This window comes from Plectrocnemia conspersa, unplaced genomic scaffold (assembly GCF_051122295.1).
Source record: "Plectrocnemia conspersa isolate PC_06_02 unplaced genomic scaffold, ASM5112229v1 ptg000009l, whole genome shotgun sequence".
Taxonomy (NCBI): Eukaryota; Metazoa; Arthropoda; class Insecta; order Trichoptera; family Polycentropodidae; genus Plectrocnemia; species Plectrocnemia conspersa.
Window position 1 is genome coordinate 16,301,065 of NW_028277173.1, and position 21,155 is coordinate 16,322,219.

At 28.4% G+C, this 21,155-nt stretch overlaps 1 protein-coding gene across 3 annotated transcripts in view; it reads right to left on the bottom strand.

Moving 5' to 3' along the window:
- LOC148232059 (uncharacterized) overlaps positions 1-21,155 on the bottom strand; it is a 282,135-nt gene that overhangs the window by 252,120 nt on the left and 8,860 nt on the right. Inside the window, exon 2 of one of the 3 annotated variants that reach the window (XM_088192740.1) lies at positions 15,714-16,090. In XM_088192740.1, the coding sequence (XP_088048866.1) occupies positions 15,714-15,868 (155 nt within the window). In that variant the 5' untranslated portion in view covers positions 15,869-16,090. The remainder of the gene's footprint in view (positions 1-15,713; positions 16,091-21,155) is intronic. The other 2 variants (XM_088192742.1, XM_088192741.1) reach the window with 2 other exon arrangements.

Genomic DNA, 21,155 nt, shown 5'->3' on the forward strand with positions numbered 1-21,155 from the left:
CTATTTTATAATAACTGTAATCAATACCAAAACTATAATAGAATCAATATGTAATCTGTCCAATGGTAAGTAAAGAAAATTAAACAAATTCTTTTTCATCATCATTAAAATTTATAAATTATTTTTTATTTAGAACAGTTTCTAAAATAATATAAAAAAGTAAAGTCTTCTAAAATCGATTTTTTTGTTAAATACATACAAGATATTTCTATGAGTTAAAGTAGCACATTATTAGAGAATTTTATACCTAATATACCTTATATAAATAACCTAGCGTGATTTTAATCATCACGATATTCATCCGTGAGATCAGGAAAATCTAGGCATACCTAAACTGTGATGATCGATAGGAATTAAATAATAATAACTAATTCTGATCTCCCAAACACAGTTTTTTAATATTATATTTCAGATTACACTTAAATGCTTAGGGGGGCAGGGCCCACAGCAACAATAAGCACCGGGGACCAATTTTTCTCTATTGTATAACGGTCACTGCAACGCCAATCTGTTAGTTTCACTTTTTAGACATAAACACATTTCGTGTATGTGTCCAAAAAGCGATGCAATTGCCCAACCAACCTCCTCATCTGCTATTACCAGAGCTGTTTACGCGACCAGAGACGTAAATATTAATACTTGATTAATAATATTAAGCAAAAGCAATCAAATTCTTAAGAAAAAATTTTATGCATCTTAATTTATTTTTTTGTGCACAATTAGTAAGTTTATCTTTATTTCATTAAATGTGTTTTTAAATACGTACACATATTATTTTTTCTACCTACGTGCATTCCGAAGTAAATATATTTGAAACTGTAAAAATCTGAATTTTTAGAAAAAGAAAATATTAATAAAAGTATTTCTATGCTGAATTATCAAAATTTAAATATATTTTTAAATAAGATGAACTGCTTTAAAATACATAGATAATGCTAAAAAATATGAGATTTTTATGTTCACACTTATTATATTTTTATAAGCACGCAATCTTATATTTGTTTATATTTAAGCTCATCAATATGAGCTTTAAAATAATAAATAAAACTTATATATTCACAAAGGTAATATATATATTTTAGAAAAAAAAACTGATTATCTCCTCATCATAATTACGTGTTAATAATCAAAAAAAATATTTTTTAATCTTATATCCATTATCGTACAATTACACCACATTTATCATCGTTTGAAATCGCAGCAATGATTTGTATATAATATTGCCGACATTAATAATGAAACTAACGCGGCGGCCTTTTTAATAGCGTAGTTATTATTTTTAATACATCTCAATAGTTTAACGATTTAACATTAAAAATAACATGAGCACCTGAGTGGACATACAATATCAGAAATTCATGAAATATTACTTATACACGTAAATAAAATTTCTACAATTACCCAACACTTACAATAATAATAAATTCTCTTAATTTACACTTGCACTGAAGGCTATAAAGGATTTAAATGAAAATGTATAAATGATTTATACTCCTCTTTTTTATTTTTTTAAACCAGGATAATATAAAATATATATTATAGAAAATCGCGTTTTAATGGTTCGTAAAAAATGATTTTATGTATTATTACTAGTACATATTTGAGTATAATATATTATACTAAATTACTGACATCCGTTTATTAGAAATATTTATATGTATAATATATAAACTTTACTTGAATATAAAAATGTAAATACCTATTAAAGCTGGGTTTACGTTTTCGTAATTTATATATTATTCAATTTTTATTAATCATAAATTACTAAAATTCCAGTGATTCATCATTTTTTATTACAATTTGGAATTAATTGAATTCTCGTTAAACGCACTGTGGCATACAACATAACACGAAACCTAAACATTTGCAGGGCCATAATTAAAGGGGCGGTCAATGTGATGGATGGCATCTCTGGTAATCCGCTCTTGGATAACTATCATTTTGGAGATGAATTATTCTAAACGTGGTCCATTATTCAGATAACGACTTTTGAAAGAGAGAGATAGAGAGAGGAGTTAATACGAAGGCGTTTGAATTTATAGCGATTTGCTGACTGGTGTGCGTGCAAGCGCGTGGGCTTTTGGTGTGCTTTAAAAATTACCTGTTGAGTAGAACAACGAAACGGTAATGTCAACGATTTTTCAAACGATACAAAAAATCTACACATGAAATGTATACAAAACTGTATTAAGATAATATTTATCGTTTATAGTTAAGTCATAATCTACCATGACTTTCAAAACATTTAATTTATCTGAACTTCGTAGAAGTAAGTGCTCTTTTTTAGCATTCAACGCATGCACACTTTCCGATGACTTATTATTTTTTTAACTGCTTTATAAAGAACAGTTCTTAACATTGATCATAAAAACGCCTAGCAAAATATTTTTAATGCCATAAACAGAAACAAGTTGACAGTGAATTTTAATAGCAGTTTAGCCATTTTTACAAAAGAAATAGATTACTGATCGACTGACTTATAAATGACAAACACAATTTCTAATAAACTACTTTAGCGGAAACAGCAGTATTTTTAACTTAATAAAAAAATCGTTTCCATTTTTACTAGCATTGGAACTTCATATTCTGAATATAGCTCATATAATGATACTTAATACATTGAAAAATAAAAATCATTCTTCAAGGTAATAAAAAAGATCACCAATTTCATGGCAAATTCTTAAAAGATTAGTTCCACTAGCAATAATGATTGTCAATAAATATTATAGGTACATAGCTAATTATATTGAACTACCGCGATTACTAAATGGCTCTGGCTAAATATAAAAAATGAGTTTCAGTTAAATGCAATCGCTCATTATTAATCTTAAATGAACATGGTATTTTTTTACAGTACTGCTATTTATTGTTGCTTAAAGTTAAGGCTATTATGTTTTAATACAGATTAAGCCAATTTAATAAATATTTATAAAAATCAGATATCGTTATATCTTTCGTGAAATATGGACGAGAAAGTGTGTGTAATTTTGAGTGTGATTCAATCGTAACCGTTGTTAGCACGACCCTCGGATATAAAAGGTGGGCATCGAAATATAAGTCGTGTATTTTTTCACTTCATTTCTTTCCCATAGAATACCAACAACAATAAAAATAAAAATTGTTTCTTAAAATGGATCACGGAACAATCGTGAATGTGTACCAAAGACGCATTCCAAACGTGCGCTGAAAGGGCACGCGGTGCGCCTGTGCGCTTGGAGTATGCACGCACCGGCCGACTGGTGATCAGGTTATATAAATTGAGAATAATTTGGGTTCTCGGCTGGAAAGAGAAGGTGGGAAACCACTCAAAGGGTCAGCCAATCGCCGACAGGGGTCGTCAAAGATTTGATGATTTGACGTTTCAATACACGTGTCGTTACATTAAGCCAAACTTTATTTATTTTAGCAAACCTAGATAAAGTGTAAATTGTTTAATTTAATAATGATATTTATATTTTAAATCAATGTCTTTATATATCACTATTTCACAAATAATATTTTATGAAGCCTTAAAATATTTTAAAGAGATTGATCAATAAATTTTCGCTTTTTCAGAAGCATTCTAGATCAGAATTCATATTAAAATTATATGCATTGCAGATTTTAAAATTCTATATTTATTTATTGATTTTAACCTATTTTGTACATATTATACTATTAAAAATATATTCTGTATTTATATTACAGTATTGCCATTATCTATTAGAATTAATTAATCTTAATATCTGATGGTCTTGACATTGGGTTATTAATAGAATAATAAGGAACAAAAATCTGCAGAACAGGATCTTGAATTATCTAAAAATTCAATTGAATACTTTTTTACAAATTATAAGAAAAATATGTTAGATTTCTGTACACATATATAAGATTTAAAAAATTGGATTTCGGATCGAAATAATAATTTATGGTTGTTCTTCGTATCTTTTAAATCAGTGTTATAAAAATCTACCTCTTGCTACTGTTACAAAAAAATTCCTGGTTTAAAGAGGAAATGCATTAAGCCAAAATTACCAAAAAAAATTATTGGGTATATTATTTCTTATGCTTCACATGAAAATAAAAAAAACTCTTGACAAACTTTATATCAAGAAACAAAGTCACAGTACATTTACGCAAACATGATCCACATCCACAATCTTTTTTTTAGAATCGAATAATAAAAAATGTTAAACGGAACATTCTATGTCAAACTTACATCTAGATTTCTTAGCTAACTGTTAAGTTTTTAAAATTATAGACAATAAATTATTTTCAGCAGCTTAATAATTTAAAATCGATACTGAGAAAATATATAAACAACCATATTTTTTTATATTTTTCATGTTTCTAGTAAAAAATAATATTTGTAATTTATGGTTTAATTTATACCAAAATTCAAAATAGCAGGGCTGTGGAGTCGGAGTCGGAGTCGGAGTTGGAGTCGTGGAGTCGTGGTGTTTTGGCCGGAGTTGGAGTCGGAGTCGGAGTCGTGAAAAATGAGCGACTCCGAGCATTTTTTTAAATTACGAAATTTATGAATTTTTAATTGCGCAATAATGAATGTGTATAGCGTATGAATATTAAACGTGTAGAAAAACACCAAAAATACCTGATAAAATTAAACTTTTTTGAGTCGGAGTCGAAGTCGGAGTCGGAGTCGGAGTGGAGTCATGTTGTTGGTAAATATCGGAATCGGAGTCGGAGTTGGAGTCGTGTTTTTTTTTAACGACTCCACAGCCCTGCAAAATAGTCTTAAAACTTATATTCAATATATATTTGAGTGTAAAACCATAAAACCACAGTAGTGTGATTTAGATGTAATATTTAATTAAATAGGAATAGTATAGTGCTTTTTTATAAAATTTAAATTTGTTTATAAAATTAAATATAACTGTATTTGTAAATTATGTGAAACTAATGTGAATACATAATGTGTTCTTTTATTATACACAAAAAAAAATATTCACCTTCTAAAATAAAATATTTCAATTAAAAATACTTACACCTTGTGTGATTTATAAGTTAGTTTTTCGGTTATCTAAAAAAATTGAACCCTAATATTAATCATAATACTATATTGTTAGGTTTTTCAAAAAATGTATATAGATTTAACCATACTTAACGACTCAAAAAGAAAAAACTTTTGGCTTAAGTTTTTTAAATGAATTACTAAGTTTACAAATTTAGTCCCAATATGATGACTATATTAACCAGATGGTCCTACAGATCTACTGAGCAAACAAAAATTAAGAGATACTTATTGAAATTGAGGATAATGAGTGTAGGCACCAGAGAAAGGTAGGTGGATGCATATATTTTGAGCAGGACTACAGTTTTATCATATTGTACTTAATGAGCTATTAAGAATTATTTTTCGAGAATTTCTCAAAAAATGCCATATCAAGAATTTTAATTTCTCGATAATTTTCTGATTATTTAAGAATTTTCAGAGAGCCTTTTTTTGTTAAAAATTAAATTTGTATGAATATTAATTATCGATGAGCATCAAAATTTTATTTATAATTATTATATATGTATTTTAATCAGGGCTGTGGAGTCGGAGTCGGAGTCGGAGTCGGAGTTGGAGTCGTGGAGTCGTGGTGTTTTAGCCGGAGTTGGAGTCGGAGTCGGAGTCGTGAAAAATGAGCGACTCCAAGCATTTTTTTAAATTATGAAATTTATGAATTTTTAATTGCGTAATAATGAATGTGTATAGCGTATGAATATTAAACGTGTAGAAAAACACAAAAAATACCTGATAAAATTAAACTTTTTTGAGTCAGAGTTGAAGTCAGAGTCGGAGTCGGAGTGGAGTCGTGTTATTGGTAAATATCGGAATCGGAGTCGGAGTCGTGTTTTTTTTTAACGACTCCACAGCCCTGATTTTAATTACTACATTTCCAACTATAATCTTAAACGATAAAGCAGCAATATAAGTAAAACATGACTTTAATATATAAATAATAATTAGAATGATGGTACAATATTAAATTAGTTCACCTTGATTATATTTGTTAATAATTCAGAAGATTTTTTTAATTAATTAAATTTGATTTTGATTTTGTCATTTAATATCTTACATGAAGTTTTATATGTTGCCAACATTTTTCGACTGACAACGTAATTGTTGAAAAGAAACGTTTAAGTTTCTTAAAAGAAACTAAAAAATGTTTACTACTCCTTTTAATCCACCGGTCACGCACATCGTCATTTTGGTTGATTTTCCTTACTTGATACATATATTTAATGAACACCTTGATGCTCTTTTATATTTTAATGAATAAAAATGATTTATTCTATAATACTTAGTTACATTATTATTATTATAGATATATATATGATATTATATTGAATGGTAAATCTAGTATTGTTTTTATTATTTTTACCACGCGTTAATTATTTCGTTTTGTGGATATAATCAGCCTTTGATCCGACAATTAGCTATTCTCTCGCATAAAGCCAAACACGCGCTCAATGTCCACATCAATATTTTTACCATCAAACAATAACCATTAACAAAAGTTTATTGTTCTGGCAACACATTCGCGATTGCTTTTTTCCCATGCTTCGCTTCGTAATTACGATTTGTGTAGATGGTAATGGCGAATTAAGTAAACTTCTAAACAAGCGGATTATATCACAAGGCTTATGTAGCTGAATCTTCGGAGGTCTTCCACCACATTGTCTCGTATGAGAATTTTTCTCCGCGTCTATTGAAAAAAAAACTTTCTTCGCGCTGTCCGTTATAATTGCTCTCTGGAAAAGAAAGAGCGAGTCTCGTGCAAATTGACGAGATGTTGAAATATTATTTTATATAAAATTATATTAATATTAGCTTTGTATTAAAGCGTCTTCATTGTACGCTTCAATAGAGCTGAAATAGCATTTAAATATGGCCGACTGCCGTTTCCTTGAATGATCTTAAAAGCACAACAAAATTAGCCATGCCATTTTACACGACGATGACTATAAATGGATGCCGGTATATAATTTAAACACTGCTACGGTAAGAACTCGAAGGCTACACTTTGTGAATCAACCCTTTAACGACCGCCTTAATAGTATTATAATAGCGTATTACAAAATCAACATTTATTTTATAAATATACCAAGAATATGAAAATCTTTATTGTGCCTCTTTTAGATATGTAATTCATACTTGATTATATTTAAATATACATGAATTACAGTTTTTCTTCGATCTGTGCTTATAGTTGTATAAAAAATTAATCCAAATTTTATATGCCATGATAAAGCAATCAAAATAACTACGCAAATTAATAGTAATACGATAGTCGACAATATGCTATAGGTATATACGACACTGAATTTATTACGAGATCTAACAAGGAAAAAACGCCTCTCAAATAAGCGTGACAATCAATTTGTTGATAAATGTTCTTAGCAAAAGTGTTCTTCTCGTTTTTAACAATGTATAAAAATATAACAGTATAAATATCACATGTATTAATATAACTCATTAAATGTTTACCAAACCATATAAAAAGTTATTTAGGGTTATAAATGCTTCCGTGCAACTTCATTTACCTGCACTTAAGACAGTAATTTTATATTATATACCTTCTTCTTAGCCTGAAGCCATCTTTGATAAGTGAAGAAGTGACGTCGAAAACCGGGTTGTTATTTTTTGACCAAAAATCACTTTCGCATTCTCTTGAAAATTGCGAGTAATAACTACACGTCACGTTAACCCAATTTTTAAAATGTGTGCCATACTGACCCTATTCATCTACTTTTGATCTTTTACCACATCAAATGCAAGTTTGTTATATATACAAATAAAGTAAACCAGAAATGTAAAGATTGTGAATGTCCAATTTCACGCAACCTGTACAATAATAGATCGATTCGACATGATCTACTTTGTGTGCGAGGACAAGCCAGTTTTAATAATGTGACTGGATCACAATAAAGACATCAATACATCCATATGTACGAGATGTAAGAACTACAGAAAAAAGATCACGTTTTACTACACAAGAGGAAAAGGAAATTGCAACGAATAAAGTACTAAATTGAAAATTGTAAAACGTTGCGAATCTAATCAAATTGTGTATAAGCATTATGTCGGTTCTTGTGGAATTGTATTTTTTACAATAACCTGCATTTAAGATATTAGTTTAATGTTTCGTAAGAAAAAATATTAGGATTTTTATGGTAAAACGATTTAAATTCCGAAGTTCAGTACGTCGCTACAGAGCGTAAAGAATCTATTGTGATTTTTTATTGATGCTTATTGAAGGAAATGGAAATGGTTAAATAAACGCTTAGGTATACTTTTTATAAGCGTTTTTAAATTATGTCTATAATCATAAGATTACATATTTGAATAAATTATTATAAAATATTGTATAATATATACAAAAACCAGTTAAAGTGAAATAAGTTTTAAAAGAAGGACTTGAAATATATTTATATCCAATAAAATAACTAATACATTTTATTTTTGAGTATTATATCAAGAAAATCATTTTGATATATTTTATCTTTGAAGCAAACATATTATTATGCAATTTAACCTTAATGATAAAATTTTATTTTTACTATATTGAGCAACAACTATAGTTATAAAACAATTTGCAAAAAAATATTATTTTATTAGCTTATAACATAAGTAAATAAGTAATAAAAATGCATTGATGCGTATTGTTTATTTATGCGTACTCATAAATTCCATTAGCATTATAATATCGTTATGTTTTATTTTCCCACACTTGTATATATTAAATGAGAGCTACTTTTCTGAAGTAAAACGATCACAATGGCTCTGCCTGTATTATATAAGCTTTTAAAGACATGCAAAAATATCTGTATATCATCAAATTATTTAAGAGAAAAAATATTGTAAAAGTAAAACGAACATGGTACCCTAAATGTATTTTTAATCGACTAGAAAACTAATGGTAGTTACTGTAAACGACAACAGTTAACTTTTTACTTCAATATCTCATATTGCAAAATTATCATGAATTACATTGCCCGATAAATTTAAACTTTTTTCGAGTTAGAGAATTTTTTATTTATAATTTAACATATGGTAAGTACGAAAACATTAACAAAAAAAATAAAATATATATATATGGCGGTTGAGATAAGGTCAAAATTACGCCCAAGATGATGACCCCAACATCGGTGTTCGAAACGTCGGCAAAAGAGAAAACCCTCACATCTCAATATTTATAATAAATTGAATTTCATTAAAAAATCCATTGAAAAAAGTAAAAGTTAGATAAAGAAAATAAATTCCAGTCGCATGAAAAGAGCAACATATTTGCCCAATTCTGGACAGCATATTTGGTTAAGAAATGCACACACACATTCGTTAAAATTGGCCGTTTCCAAACGGAATTTCTACAAAAATTTAAATTTTTTAGAGTCGAGTCTAAATTTAATCGATATACACACCGTCGGAATTTAATTATTCCGCTGGGTGAATATTAATACTGGACCGTGACGAAAATGCGAATCAATCGCTTGCATGGCCGACGAGTGGCTTTTTGCACGCGACAAAAGGATACCGGATTCGAACCGGCATTCCTTCTCGGCGAGCCCACGGCACCGCAACTCCTACTACAGTACCCTTACATAGAGATTCGAGAGACCTTTTATATGTATGTAGGAATAACAAAAAAACTCGATCATAATATTCCCAGCGGATAGAGTAATATGCTGAACCGACGCGATTTATAGAATACTCGAAGGCTTAATTTGCTTTTTGTGTCTTAACTAATGGCATCGCGTGATGCCGTTTGATATCCGAAAGCGATTGTTAACCAGGCTAAAAATATATCATTTATTGAATAATTACCAGATATAATTAAGACAAATAAATATTCGTACGAATCAGATTAACAGGTTAAAAAACATTGATCACGCATCTAATGTTAATTTTGAATTATTATATAAATTTCTTAGCGAATAAATATTGTACTGAGTTCAAGTGAAAAATAAAATATATATTATACATATTTATTATCATTTGATTATTGATTTTTTTTATCTATATACAATATAAAAATTAATTTAGGTGAAATTACTGTATTTGTCAAATTTATAATATTAATATTTAAAATTACTTCATTAATTAAATAAATACCATCATGGCAGAATAGTTCAGAAATAATACAAATGAAAAAAAATTAATATTATATTAAATATTAAATGGATCACTTTGCAATGCCAATGTATCAAAGGAAGTGGATGGCGATAGCATTAAACGAGTTTACTTGTGCGGACGTCCTGGCTATTAACAGTCATTCCAAGAGGAGGATGATCACGATTCCCTTCTACGTTTCGAAACCCACAACTGAAATACGCGCATGAATTTGAATTATTAATAGCAATTTTGGTAGATTAGAATTTACTCGAATATACTTGAGTATTCAAATATTTTAATATTTTACTACTCGATACTCGAGTAGTTATTGATATCGAGTAATTGAAGTCTCTTCTCAGCATTTTTCAGTAGTGACAATGACATACAATTTTTTGCAAGAACTGTCTCTCAAAGATCCTAAAAACAGGCACTGAGACAAAAAAAAACTGATTTGAATGTATCTTGATAAAGCATATCTAATATCTTTCAATTAGAGAGTATTTGTTTACTCGGGAATTTTAAATTCTAAGTCCCGATTTAATTAAGATGCAAACTTACGTGTCATACAAGAATAACTAACAGATCGTTTAAGTAAAACACTTCATAGCAATCTTGTGAAGGTTCTTTCTACATGTAAACGACGTTTACGGAAAATCTTTCTTGTTCTGTTAAATGATTCTGAGATCCTTCGTGGAAGTATTCTGATGATAAATAAGATCAGGAAAAAAACATAATATGCCATTTTCCAACGCTAAAAGGCAGACGTTTGACAAAAACCCACATCCACATGGAGTCTAATCTTCTTTGTATAATAAAAGTGTCCGCTACAAATTATATGTATCTAAACAATTCTAAATCATAGGCGTACAAAAAAAACTAGAATTAATAATGCCGTATTTATATCATAATTAAATAATAAAAAAGAACAGAGGGGACCTTTGAATAAGGGATAAAATAATATTTTGACAATCGGCCATTATAAGTTACCATATCACTCAAATAATCAGGTCCGACAATTTTCTAACTAGCATCCCATGACAAGCTTTATCGAAGGCTTTTTCAAAATTAGTATATACGACGTCTACTTGTATTCCCGCATCAAAATATTTTGCCTAAAGACAGGAGGTAACAACACTGCAGCTTGTATATCGTTAAGGTTGACTTTTGTGCATTTCCAAAAATTATAAAGCAGCGAGGCTGCAACCTTTAAAAATGAAATTTTGAACCAAATCAGGCTCAAAGTAATATTTAAGATCTGATTACAAGAAAAAGGAAGCGGGAAATATTTAGTGAAAAAATTACAGAAATATTGCACGAAACTTTCAATAATATTTTGTGAACCATTCAATGCTCATTTGATTTAATTTTGTATTTTTTATTTAATTTTTTATTACAAAGCATAACTTGAAATGCTTCCTCAATACCTCATGATGCAAACTTTTTACAAAAAAATAATCATTTATAAAAAACATCAGCAAAATAGATAAGCACTATTCTACATAAGCTTTTTTAGCATTCTTGCCTTTGGCAAGCTCATTGAGAAGCTGGATGGCTCATGCAAGAGGAGCTTTTTCAAGCGCTTGGCCGCAACTGGCAAGATTAAGGAACGCGATCGCGACTCTTTATGGCACTCTAAGTCCCGTAGCAGAAAATCACTGAGCATTAACGGATTGTCGTCTCCGCCCTTAGCAACTTTAAGAATGCTTCGTTAGTAGAATTGTATTCCAACATTTATAGAAAAAAGGCACTAAGATATAAATACGGATAGGAATCGTACTCCTTCTTGTAGATATATCTCAGAAATTTTCTTTGAATTCTCACCAACAACAAGAAGTATTTCGCTTTACTCGGATAAGCAATAGAGTCATATTCGAAACGTTACGAACTAACATATCGTACAAAACACGATAAATTATTGAAGTGACATGCGCTCCGCATAATGAAGCCGAGCATCCTCGACGCCGTATCACAAACTTTAGCGATGTAAAATGTTTAATTATTTTTCATACACACTGTACTAAATTACTTATTAGTTAAAATATATTATTATTACATGTACTCTTCACATAATATAACTATTTTTTATTTCCTGTGTGACTTTATATCTAATATGATTTTTCCCGTATCTAAAGTTAAATAATTTCAACAAAAAACTACTAGTACGAATCATGATTTACCACGCTTCACATGTATGTAATGTACAACTTAAATTGATAGCAATTTAGCTTGATCATTGTTTTCTCAATAGTAATATAATATCCTAATATTATTTATTTTTTAATAAAAGCACTGTATTTTTTTAATTTATTAGCCAAGTATTGAAATATTAAGATAAAGCTAATTTTATGACTTTTCTTGAAAACTATTTATTGTATGCAAGATATTTGCAAAAAAGAGATAAAGCATTAGTTTTTGGAATTGAAACGTTTTATTTATATAAATAGCCCTATATTTATTATTTTAATTTAATCACAAAGCATTTAGTTACTTTAAAAACTAGTTTCTAGATTCAATCGTCAGAAAAGTAATTTAAATATTTTATAAAGTAAAATCCTGTACATTTAAGAAATTATTATACATCATAAAGTTTATCGATAAGTAAATGTATGTACATTTATCATATTATTTATAAGTACTAAGACTGCCATTTTTTATTATGAATGTCATATCTTTCTACTTTAAATTCACAACACAATTTTGCCACATTTTGCCTGTACATAACGTCATTGCCATATATAGAAACAAGTTGGCGATGAATTTTGGTAGCAGGTTCTACTTTCGTGCCGAATAAACGTATCACTGAAATAAACTCGCACTTGCGAATTTTGAATTACCATTGAAAGCACAACGATGCTGTGACCAAAGGCTTTGCTTCCATTTTTATTACCCCTCTATTTTTATTTTCAGAACATGTTTTTTTTCTGTAACTAGTTATAGATTAATAATTTTAATTATTAATTAAATTATGTAAATAGTATTATTTATTTATTTAGATTAATATAGGTAGTTTTTACACATATTATATACGTATTATTGTATATATAAAAAATACATCCATATATACATCTGTTTTAAAATTATAAATTTAAGAACAAGATGTACAATATAAAAAAAAACGGTTAAAATAAATACATTGCAATCTTCGCTAACATTCTGTAAACGTAAATTTACGATGATGTTCATACGTGGTTGCGTGAAGAAACTGGATCATGCCAAACAATGGCAATATTTCAATGCTAACAAAAAGATATTTATTCTATGACGTCAATTTTTCATTGTCATTATTAACTTTACGCCTTTACCACCAAAGATAACCGTCAGATTCGACTTGAACCATCGTTCAATTTGTTCTAATGCCCCGCATAACGGCCGGGTCATATAATTATTAGGTTTTTCAATCGGTTCACTCGTTGTTTTTGAATTAAAATAATGACGGATTTTACTTTTTATTACCCATCATCACGCTCGCTGCATATTTTTATTTTTTATATATTTGAACGCCTTAAAAAAAAGAATAAGTAATACACGCATGACCAGAAATTAACCGTGAAACGGAATTATCGCTCTCGCGTGTATACGTATAATGTTTATAACACGTAGATTATAATTTATATGTGTGCATAATGAATAATACACTTACGGTTTCAAAATCGTGAACCGTTTTTTATTACTATTTAAAGTAGTGTCACACCGATTAATCACAAGCTCGGTTCGCACAACAATGGAGGAACGTTGCGAAACATGAGCTAATGTCAATTGTGTGCCGTAAAAATAAATCAAGAGTATGACGTGATTAATAAGCCATTATTATTATATATGGAAATGTTTTAGTGTGATATTTATATACTATTTAATATTTGTTATTACAATTTATATTTAATTACTATTTTTATAATCGTATACTATCAAGAAAAAATAATTCAAAAAATTTCAACATAAAAATACTGGTTTGTTGAAATGTTCGACTAATTGGACTTCATTTAGCCATATAAATAATTAATAATGTAATGATTGCTCGTTCGTCAAAATTCGTGTCACGTTCTGCATGCGTTATTATATTTTTAAATTGTATTTTTAATTAATACGTCATTTAAGCCAATGAGTTGCATTTAACGAGATAAAAAAAATATAATGTTGCCATTCAATAAATTGAAGTGGCTATTTCTCATTCTGTTATATATTGTAGTACATTTGGATGAATATAAAAATGACTTTCTAACGTCAAAAAAATGTAGGTGTAATTTTTCAAAAATAAACTTTAGATCATCGCTTCTTAAACCCACCCATTTGTTAAGAGCAAATAACATCTGCGAACAAACATGGTTTATAAATATATTTTATTTGACCTTTTCTCAATGTTGGAATAAATATAACTAAAACGGATGCTTTTATTTGCCAAACTTCCATAATAATACCACGAAGTTAAACATCATTCTTAAAAATATTTATTGAGGTATGTACAATAGATATTGAGATAGAATTTTTTATCGAGGAACTCAATTTTTTATTTACAAACATGTAATAAGAACTACTTTTTATTACATAAATAAAAGAAACTGCTCTCTTTTAGATTTTATATATATGTACGCAATGTCATCTCTAGGCAGGAGCAACATATGCAAAGACAGAAGGCCTAAGATATTTCAGGATTTCCTAAAATATCAGTATTTTGAAAATTAATAGCTTGTTTTTGCCTCCACTGATTTTGCGAATTTATATTGCCTCAAATAAGTTTTTGTAATTAACAACTGAGGGCAATCTGTGAAGATTTTTGCTTCCTTTGTAGCTGGTCTTTATGTAGGATATTTTTATGTAGGTAGAGCCACAAAACATTAAAACTAAAACTCTCAATTTTAATTTAATTGTGTGTATAAATATATAATTGTTATTCTCTGAATATTTTTTATTTTTTCTATTTTCACTGATCTACGTGAGAAAAGGTAAAGTAAGTTTAAAATAATAAAAACATATTTCAGAACAATTATTGGCTACAGCGAGTTTTATATAATATAACTTAAAGATACTAATTATTATGATGTCAGAAATATGTAATTTAAAATAATTATTTTAATTACACATGAATCTTGTATATTTATTTTGTGCAGATATTATTACAATCTTAGTTTGAGGTTTAATGTTTACATATAACATATTTTAAACTAGTTTTTTTTAATGGGTCTAATTTTTTTTTTTAATAAATATATTTTAAACCCAGAAATATAATTCGCAAATAGTTTTTGCTTAATATTATATCTGCCTAACGAATTTATCTATAAACAAGAATGTATAAAATAAATCATTATATTGATAATAATATTTTTTCCATAACTATCATGACGAGATCAAACTAATAACTGCTACTTATGTACCTGGCGTACATACACAATACAAAAAACGTTCGCATCTGCAATATATATTATAAGATCAGCATTGCTTCACGTCCGATGTCAATAACTCTACATGGTCGGAGAACTTCGAAAATTTCGTAAGGAAAATAGTTTGAGAAATTATTCGCTTATATAACACACAACGTCGTCGAGTTCGAAACACAATGGAAAGGGTGCTATTGTTGCAGTTGCATAACAAGGCGCGGCTTTTATATGGAGATAATCACCTGTTTTTATCCATGATGTCTGCCGAGGTGAGCCACGACGAAGGTTGCGGCCATTCTTCGTCGTCCGAAGGCTCCTGCGCATCTTGAGGGTCTGGCGTGCCCTTGGCTTTGAGCAGTTGCTGAAGCCAAGTATATGACTTGGACCGTTTCATCATCTTGGAACACCATCACACCGAAAAATCATAAACATCACTTTGCGAAACTCATCACGTTTCGTGCACTAACATCACACATACCGTCACGTAAAAGCTGATGCTAAAATTCTTAGAACCGCGTCAAGTATAAGCCGAAGAGAGTAATATAAAATACGGTGACCATACGTCACGATTTTTATAAACAATGAGCAATTTTTTTATAAATGAATAACCCGACTATAACTTTAATTAAAAAATAAATTATATTTTAACGAAAATTGCATTAGAGAAAAAACAAATAAATATATTATTATATTTCAGATTGCGCAGAAGAAGTATACTATATTTTTAAAGCAATATTCAGAAGAAAATTCATAGTTTATAAAAGTTTAGCTCTCTGTATTTAATACTCCACGTTATTCAATAAACAGATTTAGAACTCTTAATAAATATGAGTTATAAATACATTATAATATATTTACTTTAATTAAATTTACTCTTGTACCATATTTTTTATAACCTAGTTAAAAAATAAAAATATTTTATCTTATAAGTCAAACTTTAAAATAATTACAGGTTATCCAAATATTCATATTTAATGATATTTGTAATACATAAAAAAATAATTTGCTACACGTAAACTCATATTGTTTATAACTAAAATCTGGGGTATTTGAACATTTAAAAGTATTCTGTAACATAATAAAAATATTTACTAAAAATTACAGGTAAACATTTCTAATGATTTTAGTTTTTTTATACAAGATACAATTTTGCACTTTTTTGCTATGAAGATAAAATAATTTGATTTATGTATGTATCACATATGTAAAACTGCACGTTAATATCGTTGATATGTCTCATAAAAAACCCTCTGTAATAGCTGAAATTACAGAAAGTACTTATATTTTAAGTCCAAGAGATAATCAATATTGCAGCTTTGGACTTTCTCAGTGTCTGGATTGAAATTTGTTATCTCTTTAAAATCAATACAAATAGTGCTTTATTTTAAGTTTATCTAAAAAAATTTATAATGATAATATATTTTTAGCATATTGAGTTGTAGTCATTAATACAAAAAGATAAGCTTTATTGTTTTTACCTAATCTTGTGTAAATAAAAAAAGTTTAAAATTATAAATTTAAATTCTTCCACAAATACAAATTATATTTTTTTAAATTATATTTAAACCTATATCCGTATACAAAATTTAAAAAAAATGCCAAACAATAATATATATGATATTTAGATATTTACTAACAGTACAGAAGTATTAGACATCCTATATAACAAATTGCTAACAATAAAGTCAGCTACAGTGCACTAATTATACATTATGCATTGATGCATAGTTTTCTGCTTTAATTATGTTTTTTTTTTTAAATGTTTAAAAACCGTTGAAATTTTCAGAAATTAAAAATAAAATCAACAGTGTCTAATAAATGAAACCTTATACAAATTTGCATAATATTGTATTATTTATTAATAGTTACTGGGTTAATCATTTACGAGATTTATAGATCAAGATTTTCCATTTTCGAAAAATTCATTTAAAATACCCTAAAGATTTTATTTAAAGGCGATGGCTAATTATTTACTGTTCTGAAAAATAATATTGTAATTGCTTTTCAAGTAATAATCAGAAATCACTCGATTCGCAGATTATAAAGTGTTTTTTTTAAGAAAACTTTAATATGTAATTAGTTTTTATTTTAAGAAGATTTACAGAACTTAAATATCATTTCTTTGATATTTTTTATATTTTCTTTTTAACACTGATGAATTTTTCTAGTTATATAAGTTTTTCTGAACCTGTTATTCTATCACAGTTATTTATCAATTTCCTACACAATTTGTTATAACTTAAGAGTCATTATATAAACCATTTTGAACAAACTAAAACAATGTCTGGAAAGTTAGGCTAAACACCATTTTTTTACTACAGTGGAAGAGAGATCTTGTGGCTTAATAATTGGAAATATATTACGGACCACACAGCCGTTAATCGATCTTTAGTATTTATAAAAACTGCTCTTTATGTGGAAAGGATGCGTTCTATCTTGAGCATCCCATCGCAATTGTCTTCTAGCTTTTTTAACATCACTGAAGTGGCCATCTGGATCGAACTAACATTATAAAAAATGTGAAACTTATTTATAGAAGGGTCAGACGGAGAAAGACTCGGTGAAAGACATAGATTGTCCAGAATCAACACATTACGACAGATCACCGCCGGCAATAATTAAACTCGACACTGCTATTTCAACTCCACCACTTGCTAGTGGTATCTACTTTTCCCTCTACGTGCTTATAAGTCATTATTTTTAAACAAAAGAATATTATTTTTTCAATAAAAAAATTAAATATAATTATTTTTTTTTTTATTATAATTCTTCTTGATATTTTTTATGTCGCCTGATTTTAACACTAATGATTAATTGGCACATATTTATTGGTCCAAAGTGCACTAATAGTTTTTATATTAATTTATTAATGGCGTTTATTTTCAGTTGTATTATATATGATACATATAAGTAAAAAAAGCGGATCAAAGTGAAGGTGTTGAAAAAGAGTTGCAAAGGATGAGTCATTTTATAAGTTTGATAATAAATGGTTGTACCTAAATGAAGCCATGAATTATGGCCACCGTTAAGAATATGATTTTTGCTGCTGAAACGTACAGAAAAAATATTAAAAAAAACATTACTACCCCCAACATCTCGTCATGAGCGTGTTAACATTCTTCCGAGAAGCACTAATTGGACTAGTGAAGCCTTGTTGGTTAAGGTTTATGAAGCTAATCCCGCATTTTATATACAATACAACAACGCGTCTAGATGATTCTGTTGTCCGAACCTACATACGATACGTACGTATGTACGTACAACCTGTTATGATAACGGCCAAGAAAAGGGGATCGTGCACTGTGAAACTCCTCACCGCGAGATTTACGTTCGCGGACAGACAAAAAGTTATAAATTCTACCGTTCCGAGATCGAACTGGTTGCCTGGCACAATTAATCTTGTTTTGAAATGGTTAAAGAAAAGCCAAACGAACGTGCGCGGATTGCATAATTTATGCGCGTAAATATTCTCACGCGTTTGCTTTTATGGATAATTAAAAAATATGTGTGTTTGTTGATACAGAAACTCTTTTCTAATACAATAAAAAAGTCACGCTTGCGATATCGCGTGAATTATTGTGTCGATATATCACTCTGTCTGTGTTAAATACGTTTGGATGTTTATGTGCGTATTAAATTATTTTTGAGTGTATGTATCATCAATCACAATTAAACGTCAATTGATAAAACGACGGTTTTGGTAGTAATTTATATAGATGTAGACATTTTTCCAATATTTTTTTAATATGCTACTACAAAACTCAATTAATAAAACATAATTATTTCACATGACCTTAAACTAGTAATTGTGAATAAATCATAATACATATTTTGCTTAAGTATTGGATAAAATAAATTAAACTACACTTTTATCTTAAAATGTATAAAATATTCATAGCCTATATGTGGTCTTTTTAAGTAACATTAACTTGAATTTTTATTTTATTTATTTCTACTTTAACTTTTTTTTATTGTCACTTGAAATATTAACATTTATTTTAACTAACAACTTTTTTTAATTTATCTAATATAATATAATGGATGCTTATTATAATCAAATAAGCATTTTTAATACTAGGTTTATACTAACCACTAAGATTTAATTAAATGTGAACCAAGTCGACAAAAAACTTGTGATCCATTTTCCATAATTAAATATTTATTTTCATCACAGTTTACGTAAGTTTTATTACGGTATAAAATTTCCCACGTTTTTAACCGTTTACCACCTAACTTGCTCGAACAAATTATAGTGATTTTCTCGTTTATGTTTTTATTTTGGTAATTCATAACGCGTTTTAATCGTTCTTAAAACAGACCAACAACTATAAAAGCTCATAAAATTTAAGCGCCGTTTTTGATATATTGACACATACGATAATCTCCAATAAATTATATAGTACAACATTGAGTCGTTAAAATTCTAATGTATCGTTCATTGATATTCTTAAAATGTATCAGAGATAGAATACAAGTTTGTAAAGCCAACGTGGACTGTTTGGTTATTCAGTATTCGTAACACTGTACATACACTTTGGGCTTGACAAATGCAATCATGCACAAGATTAGAATAATAATTATTTACTTCTTATCTTATATTTTTATAGCAACTTTTTTGTTTTATTGGTACTAATGATACTATTGTTTTAAGTTTCCATTATTACCAAATTCGAAAGCGATAAAAAAGAGTCGTAAAGGATAACCGAATTCGATCGCCCCCAACAACGGTTCTTTTTTGTTGTACCTTTTTTATTCGCCAGCTTTGTACCTTTACCGCTTTCAAGCCTCACTTTGCACCTGTCTCGTCGTTAACATTGCCTTTTATTGGGTAAGGCAGTGCCACCGCCACCTTACCGCATCATGCGTGTACAATCACAAAAGATGCTAATTGACACAGAATTTTATAGGCTAAAAGAAACGTATACCTACAAATATTATACATATTATGCAAAAAATAATTTATATTTTTTTATTATTTATAAGCAATATAAAATTTTATTTCAATTGCAAAAAATAAAAATATCAAGTAATTAAAATAATATTAAGTATAAGAAAAGTAGAACAAATAATTATAGCCTTTAGACTATTAGTATATACAGTTTACGTTACAAATATTATATTTCACAAAAGTCTAAATTAAAATATTTATTTTTTTATACAACAAAGAGTGTTACGATGATTTTCGATAAAGATTTAAAAACCACTTATTTTATGTTTTCCATAATCATTTTTAAATATACCTTTTACATTAAAGGCTTAATAAATTACGTATTTTAAAAATGGAAACATATTTTTTTACTTTACTTATTACTGTTTTACACTACAATTTGTAGAAAAATATTTATTTAACATTAATATTTATTCAAAATCTGGGTATATAACATCTACTTGTCCACCAAAATACAATGATCTCGAAACAAAACTAGAAAAAAACATTGGGTTGGTGACAGTGGATCGAGATAAGCTATAAATAGATTTTTTTTCAAAAAATATATTTATGCAAGTTAAGAAATAAATTAAATAAAAAAAAAGATTTTTTTAATGATAATGGTTTACTCGGTACGCGACAATTGGGCGACGGACAAATGGGCGATTCCGGTCAATTGGGCGACGGTCAATTGGGCGATGGTTATTTGGGCGACGGTCATATGGGCGACAGAAAAAACTTGCACGCTTTGCTTTAT